The sequence below is a fragment of the Strix uralensis genome, chromosome 5 (genome assembly GCF_047716275.1).
Source record: "Strix uralensis isolate ZFMK-TIS-50842 chromosome 5, bStrUra1, whole genome shotgun sequence".
In the NCBI taxonomy this organism is placed as follows: domain Eukaryota; kingdom Metazoa; phylum Chordata; class Aves; order Strigiformes; family Strigidae; genus Strix; species Strix uralensis.
In genome coordinates, this window is record NC_133976.1 from 7,618,360 (window position 1) to 7,643,165 (window position 24,806).

At 44.2% G+C, this 24,806-nt stretch overlaps 1 protein-coding gene across 1 annotated transcript; it reads left to right on the forward strand.

Moving 5' to 3' along the window:
* Positions 1 to 5,953: 5,953 nt before the first annotated feature.
* On the forward strand, positions 5,954 to 24,112 carry MCM10 (minichromosome maintenance 10 replication initiation factor). Its single transcript, XM_074869316.1, has 20 exons — positions 5,954 to 6,005; positions 6,583 to 6,635; positions 7,448 to 7,768; positions 8,559 to 8,663; positions 9,262 to 9,396; positions 9,918 to 10,092; positions 10,906 to 11,071; positions 11,849 to 12,016; positions 13,422 to 13,538; positions 14,981 to 15,180; positions 16,155 to 16,255; positions 17,303 to 17,404; positions 17,515 to 17,632; positions 18,581 to 18,809; positions 20,349 to 20,505; positions 21,147 to 21,265; positions 22,142 to 22,255; positions 23,028 to 23,173; positions 23,390 to 23,432; positions 23,810 to 24,112. The coding sequence occupies exons 2-20, from the start codon at positions 6,629 to 6,631 to the stop codon at positions 23,891 to 23,893; spliced, it is 2,607 nt and encodes an 868-aa protein (XP_074725417.1). The 5' UTR covers positions 5,954 to 6,005; positions 6,583 to 6,628; the 3' UTR covers positions 23,894 to 24,112.
* The last annotated feature ends 694 nt before the right edge of the window (positions 24,113 to 24,806 follow it).

Genomic DNA, 24,806 nt, shown 5'->3' on the forward strand with positions numbered 1-24,806 from the left:
GCAAATAGCTAATGTTTGCACTGTTGAAAACTGGCAGGGAAGGGAAGTAAGAGATGCATGAAAACCTTCAGCCAAAATGGTGTCTCCTTACAGCATCGTCTTCCTGCTGAAGAAAAGAAAGCGTTGGCCACTTTGGCACTGCCCAGATGGAAGGAAGCCTCCAAGTGGTTCTGAACTGATCTGCCAACCCTGGTGTAGGGAAAGATTTTAATTTTTTTCCTCCACTGTTCAAAACTGAATAGCTGGAAGCAATCATTACAATCCAGTAGTTAAATCTGTGCCATCTTGTTCTGTGGTAGGTCTGTCAGGCTCACTGAGGGGCACCAGCAAGGTTAGTTTGTGCCCAGTCCACTTCATTCTGATTGTCAGAATTGTGAGCTGGGTGTTCAGAAGGAGCAGGGTGGGATGATCACACAATCTGAATATGAAAGTTCAACTTTATATTTTTAATATCACTTTATTACTTCTTGGCTCGCCCTTCCACTTCAAAGTTCACATTATAATAAGCCTGAATGTTTCCTGATTTGATATTACAGTGCACTGGTCTCAGAGGTGTTGGGCAGCCAGAGTGGGGAAGCCTGAATTCTCTTTCATATATAGGCAGTGTGATCTGTAGAAATACTTGGATCTCTACAAGACAAAATGCAAGAGAAAATGCTTTTATAACTAAAGAGCACCTATACTGGAGTAGGTTTATGTCAAGGACAAAACTATAACAAAATGCAATTGTAATTAGCTCCTGCTTGTACTGTTGTAATGGCTTTAACAAGAGACAGGGTGCTCTGACCCCCAAACCTTGCTCTAACGGGGGGGTGTACTTATCTGAGGGACTCATTGGTTAAAAAGTTATTCAGAATAAAGCCAAGCAAGCAGGAATTTGTGTCTCTAGATTTTAGGCAATTGCATATTCCTAATGCAGAAAGAAATGAGCAGAAGGGAAAAGGTGAGGGAGATGTCTTTTGTGGAGACAGTCAGCTAAAATCCCCCTGAAGGACTGTGGACCATAAGCTTCCCACAGAACTAGTGTGAGTGGAAGTGACTGACTGACTTCGTGTATCCAGGTTCATTAGGATAGTGCTACAGTCATCATAAACTGCCCCTGCTGTGCAGTCTTGATCAAAACCAAGTAATGAGTGATAGGACAAGAGGTAATGGCCTCAAGTTGTGCCAGGGAAGGTTTAGACTGGATATTAGGAAGCATTTCTTTACAGAACGGGTAGTCAGGCATTGGAATAGGCTGCCCAGGGAGGTGGTGGAGTCCCCATCCCTGGAGGTGTTTAAGAGTCGGGTTGACATGGCACTTAGGGATATGGTGTAGTTGAGAACTGTCAATGTTAGGCTAATGGTTGGACTGGATGATCTTCAAGGTCTTTTCCAACCTAGACGATTCTGTGATTCTGTGAAAATACTAGCTTTTCAGCATTAATCTAATAAAATGGTTAAATTTATTTAATAAAAAGGACATGAGTTCTACTCAGAACATACTCAGTCGAGGTAAAAGACCATTGTAACATTAATTATTCACCAGGCAAGCCTCAAGTAGCCCAAAGTGGGAATTTCTGAACAGAAAACTGACATCTATGATGACAGTATTTACTGCGCCCCATTGCAGGAGTTATGGGAAATAGCATTAGGTTTAGTAAATCACGGGAGGGACAAAGGAGGTGGGACAGAGCAAGATGAGTTCAGGACTTAACAGATCTCCATCAGCGCCATCTTGTCTTCATTTGAAAAGTACAGCTATTTCCACACCTGTTATGCAGATAATCACGTAGTACAGTTCAGTCAGAATATATATTGAAAGGTCTTAAATATGAGGACAAATTATGATATGACTACGATTAGCAATGGTTTTAGTCCTAAAATCTGGGGTTTCTCTGTTTCCATGTACACCAGAAATGAAGAAAGCAATTGTCACTGCTGAGCTACAAAAGGACAGTCCCTTCCCCACAAGCACTACACCAGGGAGGTAAGACCCAGTGTTCAAACACGTCTCCTCACACATCTGACACCCTCACCCTCAGGAGTCATGTGCTCACCCTCCCTGATGTGGCTTAAGAGCTGTGCCGTCTGTCCGTGAGAAACACAAGACTGCTCTATGACCAACAGCAACTGGTCTATGGCCTTTATTGCTGACTTACTTCATGGAGGGGTTTCACTTCCAGAACACTGGATTCCCATTTTAAGAGAGACTAGCTAAAAGAAGCATCCATTTTTGTCATTGCTTGTCCTCTCCTCACTGTTCATGGGGTCTTTGAGTAGATCCTAGGTCAGTGCTTTGACTGGTGAGGAGAAAGGGCATGTTCGGGCACCTGGGAGAGGAGTTGTGGTTTGGGGATGGCTGTTCTAGCATAATGGGGTACACAGAAAACTCCACTGGGCCCCCAGCTTCAGACGAGGTCATGCAAACCATCCTCAAGGAAAAGAAGTCAAGCTGTGGTACGAAGTCTAAGCGTTACCGCTGTCCATCAGTGATGGCTAATGGAGAGCAGCAGAGCTTTTCAGGTACAGGGACAGGAATGCTTTTCTTCCAAATGAAGGTAAAGACCAGGTCATGTGTGGCTGGTCAACATGCTTCTGTACTCTGGAGTTCTGACCATTGAAAGGATGGTACAACCTGTGAGAGATGCTTGTGCCGTGAAATTTATAGCTTGTGACGTTGAGCTAAGGAGAATGGAACAACTCTGTAGGAGAAAGCCTTAGGGACGTTGGATACCACAGCTGAATGGGCAGAGTTATAGCAGATGTTTTGTACTCATCTGTGACAAATTCTCCTGTCAACCTACTTCCATAAATAAGTGCTTCTCCAAATTGTCATGTGGATGAAAATCCAAATCACAGAGGATAAAACACGCTGAACAGATCAATAGTGGAATTAGAAATAAAAAGTGCAGTGACTCAATATTTAACTCAATAATTTGCTTCAAACATAAAATAGAAACTATTCTAGAGCTGATTAATTCAAACAAAGGCCTCAATAGTGTAAGATTTGTTTCGCTCTCAGCAGATGAATATTCTTAAAATACGCACAAGAAAAATACCTGTAGATGTTTCTTGGGCCAAAGAAAATCTTTCTTCGGTGTACTTTTCATGTCATGCTGTCAGTGAATTCTCAGCTACCCATACCAGGAGAAACAATCCCTATTTTGCCCTTGTAATTAAAATGAGGAGTTGCTTTTATTTTGCTGGTTGTTCTAATTATCTCTTGTAGACTCTGGATTCTTGACTTCTGTTAGCTATAGCTCATGTTCTCACACAATTTCATCCGTAATTTCAGGTAATGCAAGAGCTGACTGAAATTTGTTGTTCATCAGCTTGGTTGCAACCTTCTTCATCAATTACAAGTACTCCCAGCAGATGCAATCTCTTATTGGCTTTTAATTGGTTCCTTGCGACAGTAGGATTTATGGGGTTTTTTCCCTGAATCCAATTTTATTACAGGAGCTTTGTGATAGTTATAGATTCTGCAATGATCAAAATCTGATGGAAATGCTACTAGGCCAAAATCAAACTAATAGAATGATAATAGAGCTGATTTCATCTGAGGAGCATTAACCTTAATGAAAACACAGAAAATCAATGTGAAAGGCCAAAGGAGGAATTACATATGCATCTGTCAAGTCAAAATTAATCATTTTAAGAGGCTTCAGAAAGAGAGGGGATCTTAGCACAGGAATACTAACAGAAAGACATGGGCATTAGCTGAAGTAGGTCTTCACAGGAAGATAATAGGTCTAATAGTGCAAACCAGGAGGGACAAGGAACCGCAAAGAATAAAACCACAATACACTGAAACCTGTTCATGCAACAGGGACGATTATTTTTCTGTTGTTTTCGTCATAAACTGCAGTCCAGAGGGCAGATGAGCTATCATGACAGGTGGCCATGGCCAGCAGATGCTCATTAGCAAAGGTTTAAGAGTAATTCCCCTTTGTTTTCCCTTGGACGAAGATAAAATAAAATGTATTTTTGTTTTAAAGTGACTAGATGCTACATGTCCATGAAATACTACATGTCCGCGTATCTCTATATTTAACAAAGGACATTCTTGGTGTAGCAGCATGCCCCTCAGTCAGTACCCTGACTTGATATGGAACAGGAGCCAGAAGCATTTCCTTATACTTCAGATTTAAAATCCAGACTGGGAAGGGCCCAGAACAGTCCTGTGGAGTGGGCTTGAGATTTGTGAGCAGCAAGGTATCTCTGGATTTCCAAACTTCAAGTCACGGGAGCATGCACGCCATCACCACTCCGGCCAGAGGGAGAGTAGGGGAACTTGGTGGTGCTCTGTGATTAGCCTGGGGCTAATTACACTGGCAACTAGCAGCCAGAGGGAGAGAAAATATGAAAAACACAGCATTCCGATGCCTGTCCATGGATTTGCACCCATGCCAAGATGGGGCACAAGGTGTCTCCCCACCTCCATCGTGGATGAGCAGCAATATGGAGGAGCACCCTCAGCCCCCACACGCTCCTCCCCAGCTCCTGTCATTATTCATTGCTCCGGCTCCCCTGAAACGCATTTGCATGAGCATCACGCAGGTCGATGCACACAGAATGAGTTAGCCCAGCATGTCTGGGCTAGGCATGTGGTTTTTCAGAGAAAACCTGAAAATGAAAGAGTCTAACCTGCCATGCGCCGGACAGCTTGGTTGACAACTATTCAGCAGAGCATTTCAACCGCTCAGCGGAGCATTTCTCTCTTTGAATTTTTTCCTGCCATCTGCTGGAGCTTCTTCTTGATTCCTTCAGCTAGCACAGAATTTCTATCCTTAATTTGTCTTTCCTACCTCGCTACTGGTACCGCCGGCCTTAAATACCAGAGGCATCCTCTCTTTCTTTGGGTAGAACATACTACCTTGTGCAGAATGGACTTAGTGCAAGAGCCTTGAGATCCAAGCTCAAATCCTTCTGGTTGTGAGGCAATTTTGGGGTGATTTCTGCATATAATTGATACAAGGAGGAAGGGACTAGAGCAATGAGCTCATACATACTCATTAATATTATTTTTCACAGAATCATGGTTGCTCATACCAAAGAAATACTGAACCAGACTACAAATCCTGTCAACTGAACAGGGCAACAATACCCGAGTTTTAATTTGCTGGGTTAACACAAGTGCTGAGATAATTTAGGTAATTCAGATGACTACGGTGCCTGCTGTAACCGCCCCTGGAGGTCACTCCGACCGGACACAGGCAGTTATTTACACCCAAAGCGGGCTCACCAACAGCTGACCCAGAGACACAGGTTTCACATCACCGAGCTGCCCCAGAGGCAGTGTGAGGCGGATCACATCGTCATCCTCACACCCGTGACCAGCCGCTCTTCCCTTGGCCCAAACCCCCTCCCCGCCTCCCACCCACAACCAAGATGGCGCCGGGCGGCGCCTCTGCTGCCAGCACTAACGATGGCGCAGGCGCGCGCCGCCGCCGCGCGCACCCCGGAGCTGCGGCCCGCGCATGCGCGGGAGGGGGCGGGGCCAGGTTGGAATTTTGGCGGGTGCCGAGGAGCGCGCGGCTGGTCGTGAGTGGGGCCGTGGGAGGGAAGGGCCGGGGAGTGCGGGGGGCCGGTACCCCAGAAAGCGATCCTCGGCGGGTAGAGGCTGGAGTGAGGGGCCGGAGATCCACGGGGAAGCCCTGGGGGAGTTTGGGGTTCCTCTGGGTGGGGGAGGCGGCCGAGCGGGGCGGGGAGCCGTGAGGGGAAGCAGGATCCCCTGTGAGGGGGCGTTGGATCCCGGGGATCCATGGGGAGCCGGGATGGGGAACCTGCGGCTGCTGTGGGGAGGGGGGAGGCGGTGGGCACGGCACAGGCGAGCTCTGCGGGTCCTTGGGAGTCCGGGACTGGCCGTCAGGAGAGGCAGGGGGAGATCCTGGGGTGACCCGCCGCGGCCGCCTTGAGTTTTGGTCCTTACTGAAAATTAATATTGTGGAGCAAGATCAAAGAGAGAACTATTAAAAGTGGAGTTTATGGGCAAAACAAAAGTCTCGGCAGCAGGGAGACCTGTAAGTACAGAGTTAGTTTGAGTTTGTGAGTAATCCATCCCCAGTGGATTTCTTGTTATCCAGTCTTTCCTTGGCCATTTATGTCTGCCTCTGCTGATTATATTTCATGGACATGTGTCCATGAAATGAGGAAGCTGTGAGAAATGTAGAACGTATGCTTTTAAGAATAAGAACTATGTTGCGAGGAGTGAGCGAAACCCTGCTACCTTCTTCCATTTTCAAATCAAGACTGAATCCATTTTGGAACATTTGCTTTAGTTAAGTGCTAATTATGATTATAACAGGACTGATGAGATGGGAATGGTTATTACTAGGAGAACATGGTAGGCATTTCTTAAAATCTGTGTCTGTTATGTATGTAATGCCCTTACACTGCAGTGAGTTCAGCATAGGTCAGACTTTAGATGTAGAAAATGAATGTATGTGAGAGTTTTTAATTTAGTGGAGTCCTCATCTGCAGCTGGAAACAAAAACAAGCTGTTGGTTTGCAAATCATCAAATAAGGACCCTGAACACAGTATGTATTTCTAGTTGAGCTGTATCTACTTTAACAGTATCACTGTTCTTCCTGTAACAGAGAATTTTTTTCCTTGAGGAGCTCTTGAAGAAATCCTGGTGAAATCATGGACGGTAAGGAGGAAAGTACTCTTTTACTTTCAGCAGGAAAGTTGTCTTCTGAACAATGTGTTAGTTAATAAGTTCAAGTGTCCAGAAAGCTTCATAAATGTTTTAGCAAAGGAAATTATGTTGCACTGACTTCACTTACGGAGGCCTTTGAGGTTGCCCCTTGCCTTCATTGTTGTCACCTTTTTGTGAGGCTCCTCTCTCCCTTCCCGGGTTTTGTTTTCTTCAGCAGCAAAGGCTGAGTAAATTTGTATTGTTCTGAATTTTAGTTCTGCTCTGTCTGTCCCATTCCTTTCTCTCTCTACTTGATTTTCTTTTTTCCATTATTTGTCCCTTTGATCCATGTTTCTTTGCTTTCTGTTCTCTTCTTTCAGCAAAACATATCTGAGGATATGCTTTCTTGCCTGCCTTGCATCTTCCTCTTCAGCTTCTGTTGTGAAAAGCTACGTGGGTGTCTCTGTAGAGCTCCTGGCTACACCTTTACAAGTCCCAAGGCTTTTCTTTGTAACAGCAGCTATCGTATAAGCAGCTGCATAGGAGGAAAAGCCAGCACTAAGTATTTTGCAAATTTTCTGCTGACCAGCCAGCCTGGATCATAAACTTAGTGTCTGCAACCACGTTTCCATCCAACCAGATGGCAGGAAGCTGCTTTATCTTTCTTTAGCCAAAGTTGAAGTAGTTTTTGAAGAATGCCACTTGCTGTTCTCATTTACTTTTGGTTGTCATTAGCTTGTGATTAGGGTATCATGGATATTTTATTCCATGGCAACTTTCCTCTAACTGGAAAGAAATAACGCTGAGTTTAATTTTTGCCTTAGCTGATGATGACTTGGATCTGTTGGCCTCCCTCCTGGAAGAAAGCGAGGCAACTGAGGAGGGGAATTCTCCTGAGGAAGAAGATGCCCCAGAGAATGAGGGGGGAGAACCAGATGAATACGATGAGCTCTTTGATGCAGAAGATGATGCGTCCTACACTGAGGAGGTCGATGCCGAGGACGATGTGATTGATGAACAGAAGGAGAACCTGGCTGCGCTGTTTGGAGATGTGGATGACCTGCTGGAAGAAGAGGAGGCAGAAAAAACTGTCCCCACTTCAGCTCCCAGTCAGGCAAAAGAGAAGACCAACCAAGAACTGCAAGGTTTCTGTAACAGCATATTTTATCAGTTTTATCACATATATCTTGTCTCTAGAGAGCTAATGTGCAGAAGGTAGGTCCTGCTGCTTCTCAGTTTAAGATGGTGCCCAGATAGGGAAATACAGAAAGTCCTTGTGAAGGTTTCTGAGTCCAGTTTTCAGTGCTCAGTGGCAAAATTCATCAAACCTATTTTCCCAAAAGAAAGACAGAAGACTGAAGTAAGCCAGGGAAACTAAACTAGGTCTGCTGAGCAGGATAGAGAAGGTTGCCTATGTGCCTGCACCTTGTCTGAGGAGCAATGTTGATTTAGTCTTCAGCGCTGTTACCCTGGCATCTTTCAGCAGCACAGCTCTCCCTGTCCCCTAGGACTTATCGGCAGGAGGTTCTGCCATGCCAGTCAGTGTGGGAGCAGAGCTGGCCACTGAGCCTTCCCCTGTCCAGGCCACATATTTGATTATATTGGAAGCATTTCTTTATAGTAAGGAGTGCAATCATCAGCTGTTTAAGTTGTCTTATGTTCAACAGGAAAGATAAATGCAACATGGCAAGGAACATACCATGGTCAAGTTAAATATTTATATGAGAGAAATCATCTCCAGGTTGTACGGAAAAGCATCCCTTCACTGTGAGCTATGTAGAATCAATTAAATCTGTACTGTGGCTCTAGTCTTTGTTTTCTAAGTTCCTATGATGTAGTAAAACTGCCAGGCTTCCCAGGATCTCATAAATCCCTATTTGCAACGGCTTCCCGCTGTCTTCATTATGATCCTTTTTCTTCTCCTTTCTTTCCTAGCTGAGCTGAGAAAATTGCAAGAGCAGATGAAGATGTTACAGGAGCAGTTGCAGAAGACTGCTATTGGGCAGCAATCCAGTTCAGGCCCTGAGAAGGAAACCCCTGGTAATGAGACTAATTAAATGGGTTTATGATTTGTTGGCCTACCAACATGCAATTTATAGGCCAGACTCTAGATAATCCTAAAGTGGGCACTGAGTAGCAAGGAGGAATGGTGGTCTGGTGTATTGCCACACAGGTTGTTTCCTGCAACTACAGACTAAATCAGTGAGCTGCAGTTTTGGTATCTGTGTCATAGACTGATTCTAGATGGGGCAGCTTGCATGACTGAAGTGCTCCAGGGTCTTCTGGAAGTGTCCCTTCTTACTGGTAGATGTTGGTACACTCAAAATACAGCTGTGTTTGTTGCTGTAGCACGTTGGGTGTAGTAATGAAACTACATGGGAAAATTGGAAAGCAAAGGGATGTTCCTACTTTCCACAGCTTTGTGGTTTCAGTGACATCCAGAATTTTAGGTCATCATGGGGAAGAGTCATTGGGGCTTTTTCAGCTGTTGCATTTCAGATGCTGGCAACTTAGCTAAAGGGTTTTCATGTAGGACCCTGACTTGGTCTTGTTATTCAGAGAATTACTTAGTTTGGAGCAATTCTTAGTGTTTGAGTCCAGATCCTGAGATCTCATATTTTTTTGTTTCCTTGGCCAGATAAATCTCCCTGTCCACCCTTAAAGGAAAGGAAAGTTCAGAAGCTGCAAGAGTCTCCATGTTTCTCAGCCCAGCTGGGCAATCCTTTACCACCAGCCAAGCGAGGAATCCAGAAATCAAAGGCAGCCTCAGCAGGTACCATTCTCAGTCTGCCTTTTACTGAAACACACTGGGCTTTTGTTGAAAGCCTATCTGGTTCACAGCAGCAGTGTGGACAGATCCAGGATAGTTTTACACTAGTCAGTGCACTAGTAGTGGTCTGGTCACAGCAGGACAGAGCTTACTACAGAGTTAATTATTGTATTCTTCACAATGGGTGCTGTGCTCTGTACTGCTATGGTTAACTTGGACACTGCCAGCAGTCTAGTTTACATCTGTGTATCCTATCCTTTAGCTTGCCTGGAAAATGAGAGCTGTTCTGGGAAGCTCCTCACCAGGCAGAACTCATTGCTTGAGTTACATGTGACTGATCTGGAGTTGTCAGTTCCCAGATGACTGGGAGACCAGTTCAGTACAAATAAGACAGTTTTACACCTTTTTCTTAAGTGTGTTATATTAAACTTCTGTCTCTGGTCAGTGTAAGTTAGTGTTATTTTTATTTAGAAGTTTTCTTTCATCATCAAGACTTTTTGCCTTGCTTTTTTTTCCTGCTAAAGAGAACAAGACTCCTCCTCCACGGCAAGTCCTCAGTCTGGCATTCCAGCCTCTCAAGTCTGCCACAGGGAACACACCCAGTAAGGTGATCAGAGAGAAGACTCTTCACATGCCTGCATGCTCCAGTGCAACGACTCAGCCAGTGTCTGTGGAAACCTTCTCGGGACTGAGATTAAGGTCAGCAGCCCAGTGCTGAGCTCTGTCTGGGGACATCACCCTCCAGTCACGGGAGAGAAAAAGCAGTTGGTCCAATGTCCTGTGGTGCTAGTGGCAAAAGTGGTGCATGGAGAACTGGACTTGTGATTTGATGTATATACATCATTTAACCATGTCAGATTAATCAGTTGTCATTAAGGGATATAACACAAAGCCACAGCATTGGTTGATTGATCAGTAAATAGGTAACATTGACTTTTGGCTGAGTACCCCATTTCTAGTTCTATTTTTACCTTTCCTCTTTTCTAACAAAAAAAGCTATCATTTTATTAGCACTGCCTTCCCTGGGGTGTCCTCAGTGGTAGAAAAGGGAAGCAGTGGGCATGTGCAAAGCCCAACTGTGCTCCAGTTGGGCAGATTTTGCTCGGCACTGAGGAGCCTCGGGAGCCTCCCGTGATCCCCATACTCCATGTGGCCACAAGAGGTCTCTGAATACTCACGGTGTCTTTCCTCACCAGAAACCACACTGGATTTCCAAACCATGCTCACACAGTCCTACCCAGTCATTCCTGAAATGTGCAGAGTTAATGCAGGTTCGGGGCTAAGTTGCACTGCAGCTATTTGGACAAAAACCAGCGTGATCAGTAGCTTTCTGATATTTGTACGGTGTCCTGAATCGAGTGGTTTTGTTTCAAGTGACCTCAGGGTGAAATAAGGCCCAGAGAAGTTTTGTAGCAAGAGGTAGTCTCCCCAGGAAAATGCTGGATGGATTTGATTCTCTGTCCGTTTATGCCAATGGATGTGTTCTCTTTTGCATGTTTTTGCTTGAACTAGAAAACCCCGGGTGTCTTCAGCTGAAATGGACAGGAAGATGGCTAACCGGAAGCTCATCCGACTGTCCCAGCTGAAGAGCAAACTTGCTGCAGAAAATCTGGAGGAAATAGACTGGGTAACATTTGGAGTCATACTGAAGAAGGTCACTCCTCAGAGCACAAATAATGTAAGTAACTCTGTTCTGTCTCTTGCCTAGTTCAAGTGAAATGCTGGTCTTCTTTCCTGAGAAACTAATTAGGTCTTCAACTTAATCGGCCAACTCCATGTAGTTAATGAAAAGCTACTGTATTAAAGATCTTGGCTCATCTGGTTTCATGCAGTAATTCTGCTTTTTGTCCTCAGGGTAAGTCCTTAGTTTATCTGGTGCGACTGTCCCAGACAGTAGCATTGGCTAATATAACCATAGCATAAATCTGTCTTAAATCTGTTGATCCACTGTTATATGTTAAATGCCAGTGTGGAGAAAAAAAAAAAAAAAAGGACTGTGACTCAGTATTTCTAGACAGCCTTTGTGTTCTAAATGTGCCAACACATTCTGCTCTCCATCATTTCCCTAGAGGTCATTCTGTCCTAGATGGTGTACATGTCCTGTAGAAAGTCACTGATGAAACAGAGATCTGGATATGCCTTGGTTTTATTTGTTCAGTGGAGTAAAAAAACCTCTGTTCAACAAGTGAAAGTGCTGTCCAGCTTTAATATCAGAAAGATTGGTGGTAGCAGTATGATTGTGCTATTTTAGCCTTTAAAAATCCCAGAACTGGCTGTGTGGTGTGGCTGGAGATTCTGCGTCTAACCTCTGCTGAGGTTAGAAATTGCGCTTTTCTGAATTGGGAAAACCCAGGGTGGGGGAAATCAGAATAACTCTTCAAAAGCAACAGTAAGAGGGGGTGCAAGTCAGTGTCCCTGTACTGAGAGCTGAAAGAAAAGCAAATGTCTTTTTCAGGGCAGAACCTTCAGCATCTGGCGGCTGAACGACCTACGGGATCTCAATCAGTGTGTCTCACTCTTCTTGTTCGGTGATGTCCACAAAGAGCACTGGAAGACAGACCAAGGCACAGTCATCGGGCTGCTCAATGCTAATCCTATGAAACCTAAGGAAGGCTCAGATGAGGTGAGAGGATTTTTGACTTGCCCATTAGCTGTTGATAAAAACCCATAGCTGAACTTTTTCATATCCGCTTGAGATTTAGCTTTGTAACACGTATTAAGGCTAAAATTACAGCAGTCTGCCTAGACATTTTGAATTGCATTCCGATATTTGCATGGTGTATGCTTGCTCCTGTCCTTTTGGAAGACTGAACTTCAAGAAGTCCTATTAAGCATCTAAAACCAGAGTTTATTCAAGTGTTTAATCTGCTCTCAATAGCAGTCGGCTCTTCCAGAGATGTAGGGAATTCATTTTCATTTCAGTTTATTTGGCTACTTCAGTGCAATGCTTATTTCAGCCTAGAGGTCTCTCAAAGCTGAAAGAGGTGGGGAAGCTCATTTCTCTCTTCGAATTTAAGCATGAGATATGATTGCCAAATGTTTCCTGGTTTCAAAATCATGACTGAGAAAAAGCAATATTGGATTTATTAAACAAATGATGTATTATGTATAGTAAGTTGATACATAGTAGTTCGCTTGTTTAATCAATTACTTTTAAATGCAGAACATGATGAATTATTTTTCTGTATGTATCAAAACACTTAAGGTGATCATTTTGCTAAGAAATTAATATTTTTAATATCTTTTTAATTGCACTGGAATGGAAACCATTTTTGCTGACTTCTGTCAAGAGAAATTTCAATCTAGTAGCTGGTGATGTAGTGTTTTGCATATTAAATTCTCCAAATGGAAAAATTAAGAATCTCATTAATTGTCTATTACGCTGTATAATTGCTTAAAATTAACATGAATAAGCAGTAGGAAGTCCTGTTGGTGAGTAGAAAGGCATACCAGATTTAATGTAAGGACTGTATTTAACTGTTAAGAATGGCTGTTCTTAGCTAAAATGTACACATTTAGAACTACATTGAAACTGGCTTCTCAGAGTGTTTCTTACCTACAGACACAATTGCTAGTATCTTTGGTTGTGTGAAGTAGACAATCTTCTTGTACAGGAGTCAGTTTTGATTGCACCTAGACACATGGAGGGGGACAAAGAGCTCTTCTACATCTCCCCTTCCCATCCACTGCCAAATGTGGTTGCCATGATGGTGTCAGAGCCAAGTGGTTTTACAGGACCATCATTTATAACACAACTAGATCTGCCTTTGCTGGTCCTTGGTTTCCTGAGGCTCTAAGCATAGAAATCCAATGTCTTTCATCTCTTTGTGAGAAAGAAATACACCTTTTTTTCTTTTTAGCTGAGCCTTTTCTCAATCTGAACATAACGTGGCTTTCTTAAACTAGGCCTGCATTTTAAAACTGCACTGTTAATACCAGAGTTATCAAACTGGACTAGAGCCAAACCAGTGACATCTAGAGAGGAGCCCATCCAGTCCTCCTCAGGGCATGTTCTGATTTCTTTCTAGGTGTGTTTGTCTGTTGACCATCCCCAGAAGATCCTCCTCATGGGTGAAGCTCTGGACATGGGCACCTGCAAAGCCAGGAAGAAGAATGGTGATCCTTGTGCACAAATTGTGAACCTGGTCTGTATCTCAGTAGTTAGGACATTCTTAAGCTGTTGGTAAAAATCTGGCTGCTGATTTTGTACTGATGCTCTGACTCTTTGACTTGTTTCTGGATCTTGACTTAAAACTAGCTAAAGTGGGTGGAGAAACTGGGAAATCAAACCCAGAGGAGCTGCTGCTGTGATGGCACTGTAGTAGCAGCATAGTAGTTCCCTAAATACAAAGCTGGTGCTGTGGTTAAAAGAGATGGTCTTGACCCATGACTGCCACCTTCTCCACACACTTTCACTCCTTTGTGCCACTGCAAGCTTCCCTGCACTGCACTAGAGAACACATCCAGGGTAAAATAATAGGTTTTTCTTGGGAATGGTTGTGTCTTTCAAAGAGATAGTTTTAACCCAATAAGTTCCCTGGTCCAGTGTGCCCCACAAGCTGCCAAAATATTTATACCTGAACGTGGGGCACTGGAGATGAGAGGAAAAAGTGTTGGGATTTTTTTAAGGACAGTACTGACTTCTACTAGTTTAAAAGGACTTGTGGACTATGTCACCTCATGGCTATGGTGATGTTATGATACCTGAAAGGAATCCTGTCTAATTCAGAAGGATTATAGTTAGTAGGGTATCACTTAGAAGGGGGAGAGAAAATGAAAGGATGAAGAACTGGGGAAGAACTTAAAGTGTGTGGAGTGGGAGGAAGACAAATACAGAAGGTACTCGTAGCAAAACAAGGCTGTGATTACAGACCCACTCCAGGAGGTGGCTGTGCACAAGGCTCTCAATGTCAGTGAGGTGTTCCAGTACCACCTGCAAAAAACTGTAGGTGGAGGCTGTCTGTCAGAAGAACCTCATGAAGGAATTGGCTGTCTGTTTAATTAGTGACAAAAAATGTTTGGTTGTGGGGAAACTGTAGTTATACAAGTCTGGGGCAGATGAATATCAACGAGAATAGGGGATTTTTTGATTAAAAAGTTAACACCCTGAGTGAGGTTGTTTATGGCATTGCTGTCTTTGACTGGCAGGCTCACTATCTTCAGTTCTAAACTCTCTCAGATTGACACTGAAAACTGATGAATTAATTTGAAATGAGTGCATGAAATACCTTGCTGCTGTGTTAGTTTTCCTTTGTGTTCATACCAGTAAGAAAATTGCAGGCAGTTCAGAGTCAAGAGTACAGAATCTGGGCAAGAGGACCTGGGACATCAGTTAACTTGAGCCAAAGAATAGCCTTAAAATTCCTTGACACACAAGTTTTTTTTTTCCAGTGATTAGGATGGGCAATTTTAGTTTAATTTTCATTGTTGGAGTGTGGGCATATGTTTGCTGAGTTAGTCAAATGCTGGAGTACGACAGTAGAGTTGTTACTTCAGTTTAGCCAAAGAAGGATGCATGTGAGTGAGAGGAATGAAGTAAATTGTAATCGCTAATGTTCTGCAACAGGCTTTTCCCATTTCTTTTCAGAACGACTGTGAATATTGTCAGTATCACATACAATCCCAGTACAAGAAGCTCAGCTCGAAGCGGGCAGATCTGCAATCCACCTTCTCTGGTGGCCGCATTCCCAAAAAAGTTGGTCGAAAAAATCCTAGTTTGAAGGAGAGACTGTGTCAGGATGGGTTTTACTATGGAGGTGTCTCTTCAGCAGCATATGCAGCCTCAGTGTAAGATAAACCCCTTATTTCCCTTGCTTTTGCACAGAATTTCCCTCCATATACAAGTGAGCCTGAAGCTATCTCCAAGGGGTTCTATTTAGTTAGAGATCCCTTTGACTTAACTACATTCACCAAATAAGAATAAATGCCCCATGTTTGGTGTAATCCTTGCCCCAGGGGATGACAGAGCTGCTATTTGATAGGAAAATTTTAAGTCAGCTCTAAGATGTAAGAGGTGTTTTTTACCTCTAAATTAATACTGCATTGTGAAGCCAGGTAGCATTGTGTTTCAGTAGATGAAATGAACTTTTTCATGAGATCCCAAGCATTTGAGTCTCTGACATGAGTATTTTTCAGTGCCATTCCCTTCCCGTATCTTGTTATGGCTCATTGCATTTAATCCCAGACTTGGTATATCCTGTATTTCCCCCTCTTCTCTTCCTTGACTGAAGTAATACAGTACCACTGTGTGTTAATGAAGAGATGGTAGTACACGCTGCGTATTAAGTGACCAACATCAGTAGGTCAGTAAGCATCTCCTAACTAATATGGAGGGGACAGGTCCTTCATCCAAATCCCCCTGAAGACAGCTGCGGAAAGACCAGAGTCACAGCTGGATCAAGCCCTGTGCTTGTACATGGCTTTCATTCCCTTACTACTACCCTCTGATAACTGGTGTGACTCCACAGTGATGAAGCAATTCCAGCCTCCTCTCTGTTCCTGGAACTAACTGTGAGCAAACTTAGCCATTACCTACATTTAGTTTTCTCTCAAGGCATAGGAAATATTTCAACCCAGGGAGAAATGGGAGATCCTAAACATGCTAGAATTTGGATTTAGATCCACATCCTTCCCAAGGACAGAGAGGGTCACCCTTTAGAGCGGCTGGAGTCTTGTGGAAGCACTGGGCTAGAGTTTGAGCTCCTGTCCTTGCTCTAAGCATGGGAAAACTCTGATGTTCTGGTTTTGTTTCCTCTTTCTAGTGCAGCAGCTGCAGTGCCGAAAAGGAAGATTCAAACCACTCTCTCCAATCTGGTCGTGAGAGGAGTTGATGCAATTGTCCAGGAAACCAGGCAGAAAATTGGTACCTAATTACCCATGTAGTCTCTTCACCCTCCAGATATTTCCAGGTTGATGTGTAGATGTGTCCCAGGACCCTGCTACTCACTGAATGAACCTGGCAATTGGTTTGCTACGGACATAGCTGTTTGCAGGCTGCTTTCTCAATTGATCAAAACTCCTCTTCCCTCTTGAGATCGCAGCTGCAAGGCAAATGTAACTAAGCAACTGTGTAGATCCATGCATCTTTTTTTCATCAGTGCCCCTGAATTAAGTCTCCTATTCTGTCTTTGGACAGTGACAGAAGATCTTTGCCAGATTAATGGGAATTGGAAGTTGTAAGAACTTTGAACCAGAGAATTTATTTTATTTGATTAAAATAAATGACTTATGTCAATCTTGAAATCTTCCAAGGAATACTAAGTATAAATCAGAGTCAGGCCTGCAGTGCAGGGGACCTCCTGAGTACCCAGCCTATTTCTAGTGCTTTTCTTTTGTGATCTTCAAAGCATGTTCCTTTCCTAGCCTTTGGGATGTCACTGATCTTCTCCGCCTCCATTTCACTTCTGTAAAGCACTTACTATCATGCCCTCTTTATGCTTGTTGGAGAGCAGATGACAGATTATTCAAATTATGTGCTCTAGGTGCCACTTAGATGATTTATTCACATCTCTCAGTTACCTCAGTTGCCTCCATTTCAGACAACATAGTCTGTGTCCTGTGTCTAGGTTTTAGCTGCTCTTAATTCTCCAGGGATAAGATGTAGTGGCTTCAGGGCTTTCAAACATTCTAAAAAGGGGAACCATAGGAGCACCACAGACAGCCAGGGCTGAGGGGGAGCTGACTGACTGATGAAATTCCTGAAGGAGTAGAAATGTCTTTGTGATGTGCTCTGTAAGGACACGGCCTTGAGCAATGAAATATAATGTAGAAGTTGGCCTTGCTTTGGGGGGTTGCTCACTCAGGTGACCCACAGGGGCTTCTTCCAACCTAGACTATTGGACATCTCTAAAGCCAGGCCTGCTTCCCTTCTGGCTCCAAATCTGTTGTATTTCTGCCTCTTCCGCTCCAGGTGCAGCAAAGAGACCCATGCAATGTTCTGAAGAATTCAAGGAACTGATGGCACAGCCAACTTTTGGAGCACGAAACCTCTGCAAACACTGGACCAAAGCAGGTATTGTCCTTTTGCCTGAAGGAAAACCCACTCCTGAAAACACTCAACTTCCTTCTGAGGAAACATTAGTGGCTTTTTATTTTGTTTTGGATTGTTGTTTTTTTTTCCAGATGCTGAAAAAAAGCAAGGAGGTAATTTCCAGTCCATCTCTGCTTCAGCACTGCTCAAGCAACAGAAACAGAAATTGCTGGAGGCCCGAAAAAAGCGATCTGAAGAGATTCAGAGGCGGTAATACATACTGACCTTCATAGGAAGGGTTCTGTTATTGTGGCCTTAAGTATAACTGTGGGAGGTGTTTTACTGTTTTTATTAAAACTTAATTTAAATAAAAATATCCCAGTATTCAGTGGAGAACCAAGTGCTGCAGCACAGTGCCCAGCAACTGAGAATCATGACAGGAAGAGGCTAATTAGAGTAGGAAACTGGGATCAGGAGTCCTGGTTCTGTTCACTGCTGGCTTGCAAGGGTCTTCTGAACCTGAAGAACTGCCAAGTGTTTAGTACAAATCTTGTTAACAAACCTAAAAAGAACCTCAGAAGAACCACCCTGGGTGAGACTGAGATTGATGTAGCCAAGTAGCCTCAAAAGGCTCAACAGGAGCCAAAACAGAACCTGAAGGAGAATAATAAGACTAGGCACAATCGTTATGATATTTCCCCCAAACGCTCTTCCAGCCTACAACACTAGGTATTTCAGGGACTTTCCAAGCTAGAGGTGGTATCTGTCACAGCATCTCTGAACGTTGGATGGGGTTTTTTTCCCGTGAACCTGTCCAGACTCTTCACCATGAACTGTGTAAAGCGAAGCGTTTATGTGACTCCTGTGACAAGGAGTCCCGCTGATTAATTACCTGTTCTGCAAAGAAGCCTATTTTTGTGCTTTCAGCTCCCACCTCCCAGCTTCATTTGATACTTCTCTCTCTTTTTTTGTTTTGGAAAGCAATTAGTCATTCACTCCTGGTGACTTCAAGTCACTCCTGATTTCAGTGACCCAGTGGGTTCCTTACCTGTCTTGTTTTCCTCTCCTGAATGCCTGAACTGCTGCATGATTTTCTAGCAATAAAAGGCCAATTAGTGAAAAATCAGTCTGCATCCCTTCCACTCCTATCTACTTCTTAAACCTTTCTGTCTCTTTGACTTGGATCCCTATTTCAATGAATTATTCTTGTCTTACAAGGTTTCTCCAGAACACAAGTAAAGCCAGCAGCCCTGCTTTGCCATCCTCCTCCAGACAGTCCTCACTCCACTCCCCAAAACCTGGGGCAGAGTTTCCCAAAGCTGAAAAAATGTCAGCTCCTCAAAGGCCCAGGCTAGGCGCAGGCTTCTCAGAAGGAGAAGATATACTCTTCTTTGACGGGTCTCCACCTCCAGCACCCAAGCTAGACAGCTTGGCAGAAGCCAAAAAGGTAACAGCTCTTTGAATCTTGTAAGTATTAAGAGGGGGAGGTTAAGGGAACTTTGGTTTGGAGTTGCAGAAGAGTCTTCTATCAGGTATAGGCCAGCTCAGTTCTGATGTTAGTGAAGTTTCTGATTTGTGAAATCAGACTGGCCTATATTACACTACACAAGAAACCTGTGGTTCCTGACAGCTGTTAGTACCAAGATCCGTGCTACCATCCTGCCTACAGTCAACCTCCAGAGCTGTGGAACAGCTGCTAAAGAGGGGCCTCTGCAGAGCTGGTGTCTCTTGCTGGTTCAAAATCCACCTGAATCGGTCAGAAGTGGGTTGTTAGGGTCTGTCTTGTGTGTGTTGTTCATGAGCTCACTCTTGATCTTCTCTGGAGGTAAACCTCACTCAAGCCACTGACACAACTGGCAATTTCAGCAAATGCCAATTGGGAATGGACAAGGAACAGAGCAGCCTCTTGGGTTGGGACTGGGAAAAGCAACGGGGAGGTAGGGCATCTCATTTAAATTATGAGCCTGATGCTAACTAAGCTTTTTGCTGAAGAAACACTTCTTTATGAACACTTGGCAGCCTCTCTTGAGTAGAGCTGACTCTGTTCTTCATGACCCGACTTAGTCTGTTACCCCTTGGGCAAATTATCTTTGGAGAGCAGTTTGGAGTAGGTGTGTGGCTGTCCCTGTACTCTTCTTCATGCAGGTGGGACAGAGCTTCTCTGTCCACCAGTGGCTGCTCTTTCTGCTTTTGTGTTTTTGGGCTTTGGGACATCTTAAAGCATCAGGCTGTGGATAGGTACTGGACCAGGATGGGAGGTGCTGAAGTGATTTTTACAGAAGAAAGGAGAGTAAGGCCTGTTGCTATTGATTGTTTTACAAGCATGAAAACCCTTAAGTGCTGGGAAGGGTGAGGGGATTTCTGCTGAAAATCTCTGGAGTACTAAACTGCATATTTGTTCTTTGGCATTGCTAGTGCTGTGTATTGTGGGTTCTGTTTGCCAGGAAAGCAACAGTAAACTAAAGTAGTTTAGCTATGTTGTGCCATGAGTTTGGATAACTTTGGTTTCTAGCCAGAACAGACTGCATCTTTCCTTGGCACAAATCTATTCACATGTTTGTCAAAGAAACTTTTTTTCTTCCAGCAAGGAAGCATTCTGGGAGTATGGAAAGGAATAGTTGTATGCCGTTTTCTATTAATTCCCAATTATTACCAATTTATGTGGAAATCTCAAGTGATTTGATTCCTCTGGAAAACTTACTGATTTGTGAAGCAATTAAAGCACAGCTGCAGACATATCAAGTCTGGTAACACCCCTGGAGGAGTGATTTTATGGTTTGGGATGTCACAAGAGCTTGGGTGATGGGGTGAATTAAATGTACAGCAGAGCTGGGAATTTTGTTGGGCCTCTCTTTGGCCAGGTGCATGCTCATGCCAGTGGATCTTGTCTCCTCTGTTTGACAGACTTCCTCTGCTAATTCTGGAAGTAGGAATATGGGAGCCAGACTGGTCACCAACACATTCACTCCTCTTCCCTGTTTTCTAGCTGGCTGCAATACACCGACTACGAGCAAAAGGCCAGATTCTTGCTAAAACTGACCCGAACAGTGTCAAGAGGAAAAGAGCTGATGATGACATCCTAGAAATTGTTGAAAGAGTTGAGAAAAATGTTGCTCAGCCACACGGTACAGAAGCAGAGAATGGTATGTAATGTTAGCTTCTAGATTAAAAAAAATATTCTTATGTCCTGCTGAACAGTGCTATGACAAAGAGAAGCCAAGTTATGTTTATTTAGAACTTAAGGGGTTTGGTGCAAAGGCTAAACAATCTCTAACTCTGTAGAGAGAGTGCAAGATGTAATCTCTGATAGCTCCCTATCCTCATCTGTTCCCTTTCTTCTGGCACTTGAGCATCTGCAATGCATGGCTGACTTAACCCAGGGAAACCAAGAAATAACCCCACCTGGGAAAGTACCTGAATTTTCTGGGGGAACTTGAGTTTGCCTGCTAGTGGTTTACTGTGTGTTCTTGGATAAATTGCTTAATTCCTTTAAAGCTTCTCCATCAGTCAGGGAGACAACACTGCTTGCTCCCCTGGGAGTAATGTGAAAATTCCTAGTACAGTGCTTTGAGAGAAGATGCAATGTTACTTAAAAAAAGAACTTCGGGTTTTTATTTTCTGAAGCCATATTTGAACTTGGCTTCGTGTTCTCCTGAACTATGAAAGGCTGCTGTTTGACCTGAACATCTGCCTGAGAGACCTCAGGCTTCCAGAATCTCCTGCAGTGATCATGCTTAGAGATGGCAACCTTGTTCTGAACTTGGTCGCCTTTTTGTCTCCCTAGCTATGGATGAACTGGAGCCTGCCCAAAAGAAACGGCGTGAGCAGCTGGCCTATCTGGAGTCAGAAGAGTTCCAGAAAATCCTGAATGCCAAGTCCAAGCACACAGATGTCCTGAAAGAGGTATGGTCTCAATCCAGCCATGACTGAGGGCTCAAAACTAGGGAGCTGTCTGGACTCTTCACAATGATTTCAGCAAGAATCAGGCACCCAAACATGTCACCAGATTGTCCTGATGAGTAGGGTCAGGGGTCTCTGAGCACACAGGAAGCAGTGCCTGCAAGTCAGCATTGTTGCCATAGCTGTGGTAAGGTCAAGTTGCCATCAGGTTTTTTGCTGTGTTTATAAGAATCGATGAAGTTTCCTGGTTAGTGGATGACCAAAGAAATCCTCCTGTCTTAAAACCAAATTATCCACCTGTCAAGAAATGAGGGACAAATTAGGCATCTTGGCGACATAAAGATGGCTGCCACCTTCATCTGAGATTCATGTAAGTAGTGGAGCCTGTGAAATGCCAGCAGTTGCCCTGAAGAGCAAAGGGGTTGGGTTTCTCCCATCGGCATCTTTGCTGAGCATGTTGCCAGAGATACAGCACCTCCAGTGGCACAGGGCTCTTGTTTTGGACACTTTGGTATGAAGTCCTAGTTGTTTAAAGGTCTTCTGAGGAATAATATTTTGGCTAAGAACCAATTCTATTCATTACATCTGGCTACCTGACCTCTCCCTGCACTGTCCTTGTAGGTATGTACTTATTTCAGTAGTACATGCTGTTGTGAAACCCACCCACTCATACACCTTGGAGGTGGCTTGTTTCAGTGTTGACGACACACAGCACGTGCACTGTATGAATTTTTTGAAGCAAGAGAGATTTGGTGTTTTTCTGGCTCCCAGACTGCGGTCTGCTTCAAGCAGGCCTGGTAGTAATTTGCTCTAAGGCCATTTATGGAGTGGCTTCTCCCACCTTTGTCTCCCCACAACCCTTTTTGTGTGCCCCCACAGGCTGAGGCTGAACTGCAGGAGCAATACTTTCAGCCACTGGTGAAAAAGGAAGAAATAGAAGAGAAGATGAGGAGCATTAAAGAAGTGAAATGTCGAGTTGTGACATGTAAAACGGTGAGTGAAGGGGAGCCAGGGTAACAGCAGTGGAGTGGAACATGGATTGTACAAAATGATGCTGGACCATCCTGCAGAGTCCCATCTGTCACTCTCTTGGCCATAGTCCAGTGCAAGGATCAAATGGAGAAAGCTTTGTTCCTTATGCCTTGCTGAGAGCAGCCCATGCACTTAGAGACTGAGACGTGCAGACACTGGCCAGGCAGCCTTTAGGGCTGTGCTGAACATCTCAACTTGATGTTTGTGCCAGTGGGTTCCTTGGGTATTGATGTCCTGAAAATATTTACCAGTCTCTTCCCTGAAGTGCTTTGTACCAGGACCCTTCGTTCCCCATATTCTGTGACAACATAAGCCAAGTGCCTTGAAAACATAACACTGGGGGGGATTCCTCTACCTGGTTTCAGGGATTTTGCCATCAGGAAAAGGTGTGGAGCTTTGCTACAATCCCAAATGTGCTGAGAGGAAGTGGGAAGCTAGAGAGTTCCCAGAGTTTCAGCCCTTGCTGGACCCTCCCTCTCACTGCCTTTCCTATCTGTTTGGGGGCTGCACAGAGGGTCCCTGTGTGCCCCACGAGGTGCTGGGAACAGGTGGCAAAGAGGGGAGGATGGCATTAGAAGGAGCAACGACAAAGGGTGATGATCTCAGGCTGGTGGGCTCCTCAGGATGGGGGAGGACAGAGATGCTTTCCTCTGAATGTTCAGGTGTTGCCAGCCCACAGAACAGGTCTCATGCGCTGCGGAAGCACTCACAGCTCTCTTCTCTTCCCTGACAGTGTAATTACACCTATTTCAAGCCTCTGGAGACATGTGTGCAGGATAACCACGACTACCACTGGCATGATGCCATCAAGCGATTTTTCAAATGCCCTTGTGGAAACCGAGCTATTTCCCTTCACAGGCTCCCGAAAAAGCCCTGCAGGTAAGAAATGAGATTCATGAAATAGTGACTGAGGCTTTTCTACTGTCCATTCACAAGTAACGTGTTAGGAGTCGCATAATCATGTCATAAAATGGGAACATTAGCCCTTGAGCATTAGCCCAGTGTGAGAAAGGTGTGGGGCTAGTTTTGGACCCCCTCATACTGTGCAGCAAACACACACCACAGTGGTCCTCACCTGCCACCTTCATCTTTCAGCGCCTGTGGCCTCTTCAAGTGGGAGCGAGATGGGATGCTAAAGGTAAGTGTCAACCAGCAGTTTCTGAGCACTTCTGGCTGCTTCTCTTGGTACTTTTGTCCCATGGTTTTCTTCAGTGCCCTTACAAGTTCCCAGCAAAACCAGGCAGCTCTGCATTTCGTCAGGTACATGCAGGTACCTGCAGGATTTGTTTTAGTGGACATTCTCTCCTTGCTTTCTGTTCTTGAAGCTTTGTTTTAGTTAACCGTGGGGAATTTGCTTTTGACCAAAGTTGTAAGAATTCAGAATGTCGAGGTTCCTAGGGTGTCTTTCAATATTTAATCAGATAATTTAGGCCTACCACAACTTCTGTCAAAGAAATGTCTGGGAGGCGTTTTACCACGTGCTTAACTACTTTTCTCCATGGTTCATGTTTCTAGGAGAAAAAAGGTCCGAAGATTGGTGGAGAAACACTTTTACCAAGAGGGGAGGAACAACCAAAATTTCTCAATACTCTTAAGTGACCTGGAGTTGACTTTTTTCACAAAATAAGGATGGATTTCTGTGTCTAACACACACATTTCTTTACTGGAATGCCAGAAGGATTCTGGTTTTAGGGATGAATAAGCAGGGGAGTCAATTCCTCATGAAAAAGACATCCACACAGTCTCCACCAGGCCACTGCATGGATATTCAGCTTTGATCTTTTTAAAATTGACTGAATAAGACTGCATGTGAATTACACATTCATGCCTGTTCTTTCTTACTGAGAACTTGTTTACAAGATTGAACCTAGAAAAGAGACATCTAGAGAGGAATTTGTACCAAGAAATCTGTAGGGATCCCACAATTTATGTTGAATGGCTGGTGTAGAGTGACCTCACCAGAATTTTAGGTGACAAATCATCATGAACTGTGAGCACTGTAGATTCCCTAGGTACTTGTGAAGTTAATACTGCGGTGCGTAAATCCCAGCCTGACAAGGTTTTTCAGCTGTTGGCCGAAAAGGAGTGCGAGAGGGTTGTAGCCACAGAGTGGTCTTCACTGACTCCAAAATTACTTCCTTTGAACCCTTAAGAACAGATGTCAAACAGTTTGAGTTGTCTCGTTGGCTTACGTGTTCAAAACCCCTCCAGTGGCCTTGGCACAGCAATCCAGCTCTCTTGAATGCCCTTTCCCTACCACACAGCCTGTACCGCCTTCCCATCTACACAACAACAGCTCCCACTTTGAAAAGGATTTTAATGAATCCAGGACAGTCTTATGAGTGGTTTTAAGGAGCTGAGCAATTACATTTAATGGTTTTTACCCTTTTTTCTGGCATTTTAAATTTTCCTGAAATCTTTCCCAGCCATCACTGTGTCATCTTTGGCTGCTGGCACAGCTGCCTGGGGGACAGCAGCTGTCCCAGACCAAGCAGGACAAGGTCTCCGAGGG

Bases quoted from the DNA above. Each gene is read 5' to 3' on its own strand.
- MCM10 (XM_074869316.1), top strand. The intron at 13,539-14,980 runs GTCTGTATCTCA...ATTTCTTTTCAG, and splicing joins GTGCACAAATTGTGAACCTG to AACGACTGTGAATATTGTCA. The intron at 21,266-22,141 runs GTATGGTCTCAA...GTGCCCCCACAG, and splicing joins ACACAGATGTCCTGAAAGAG to GCTGAGGCTGAACTGCAGGA.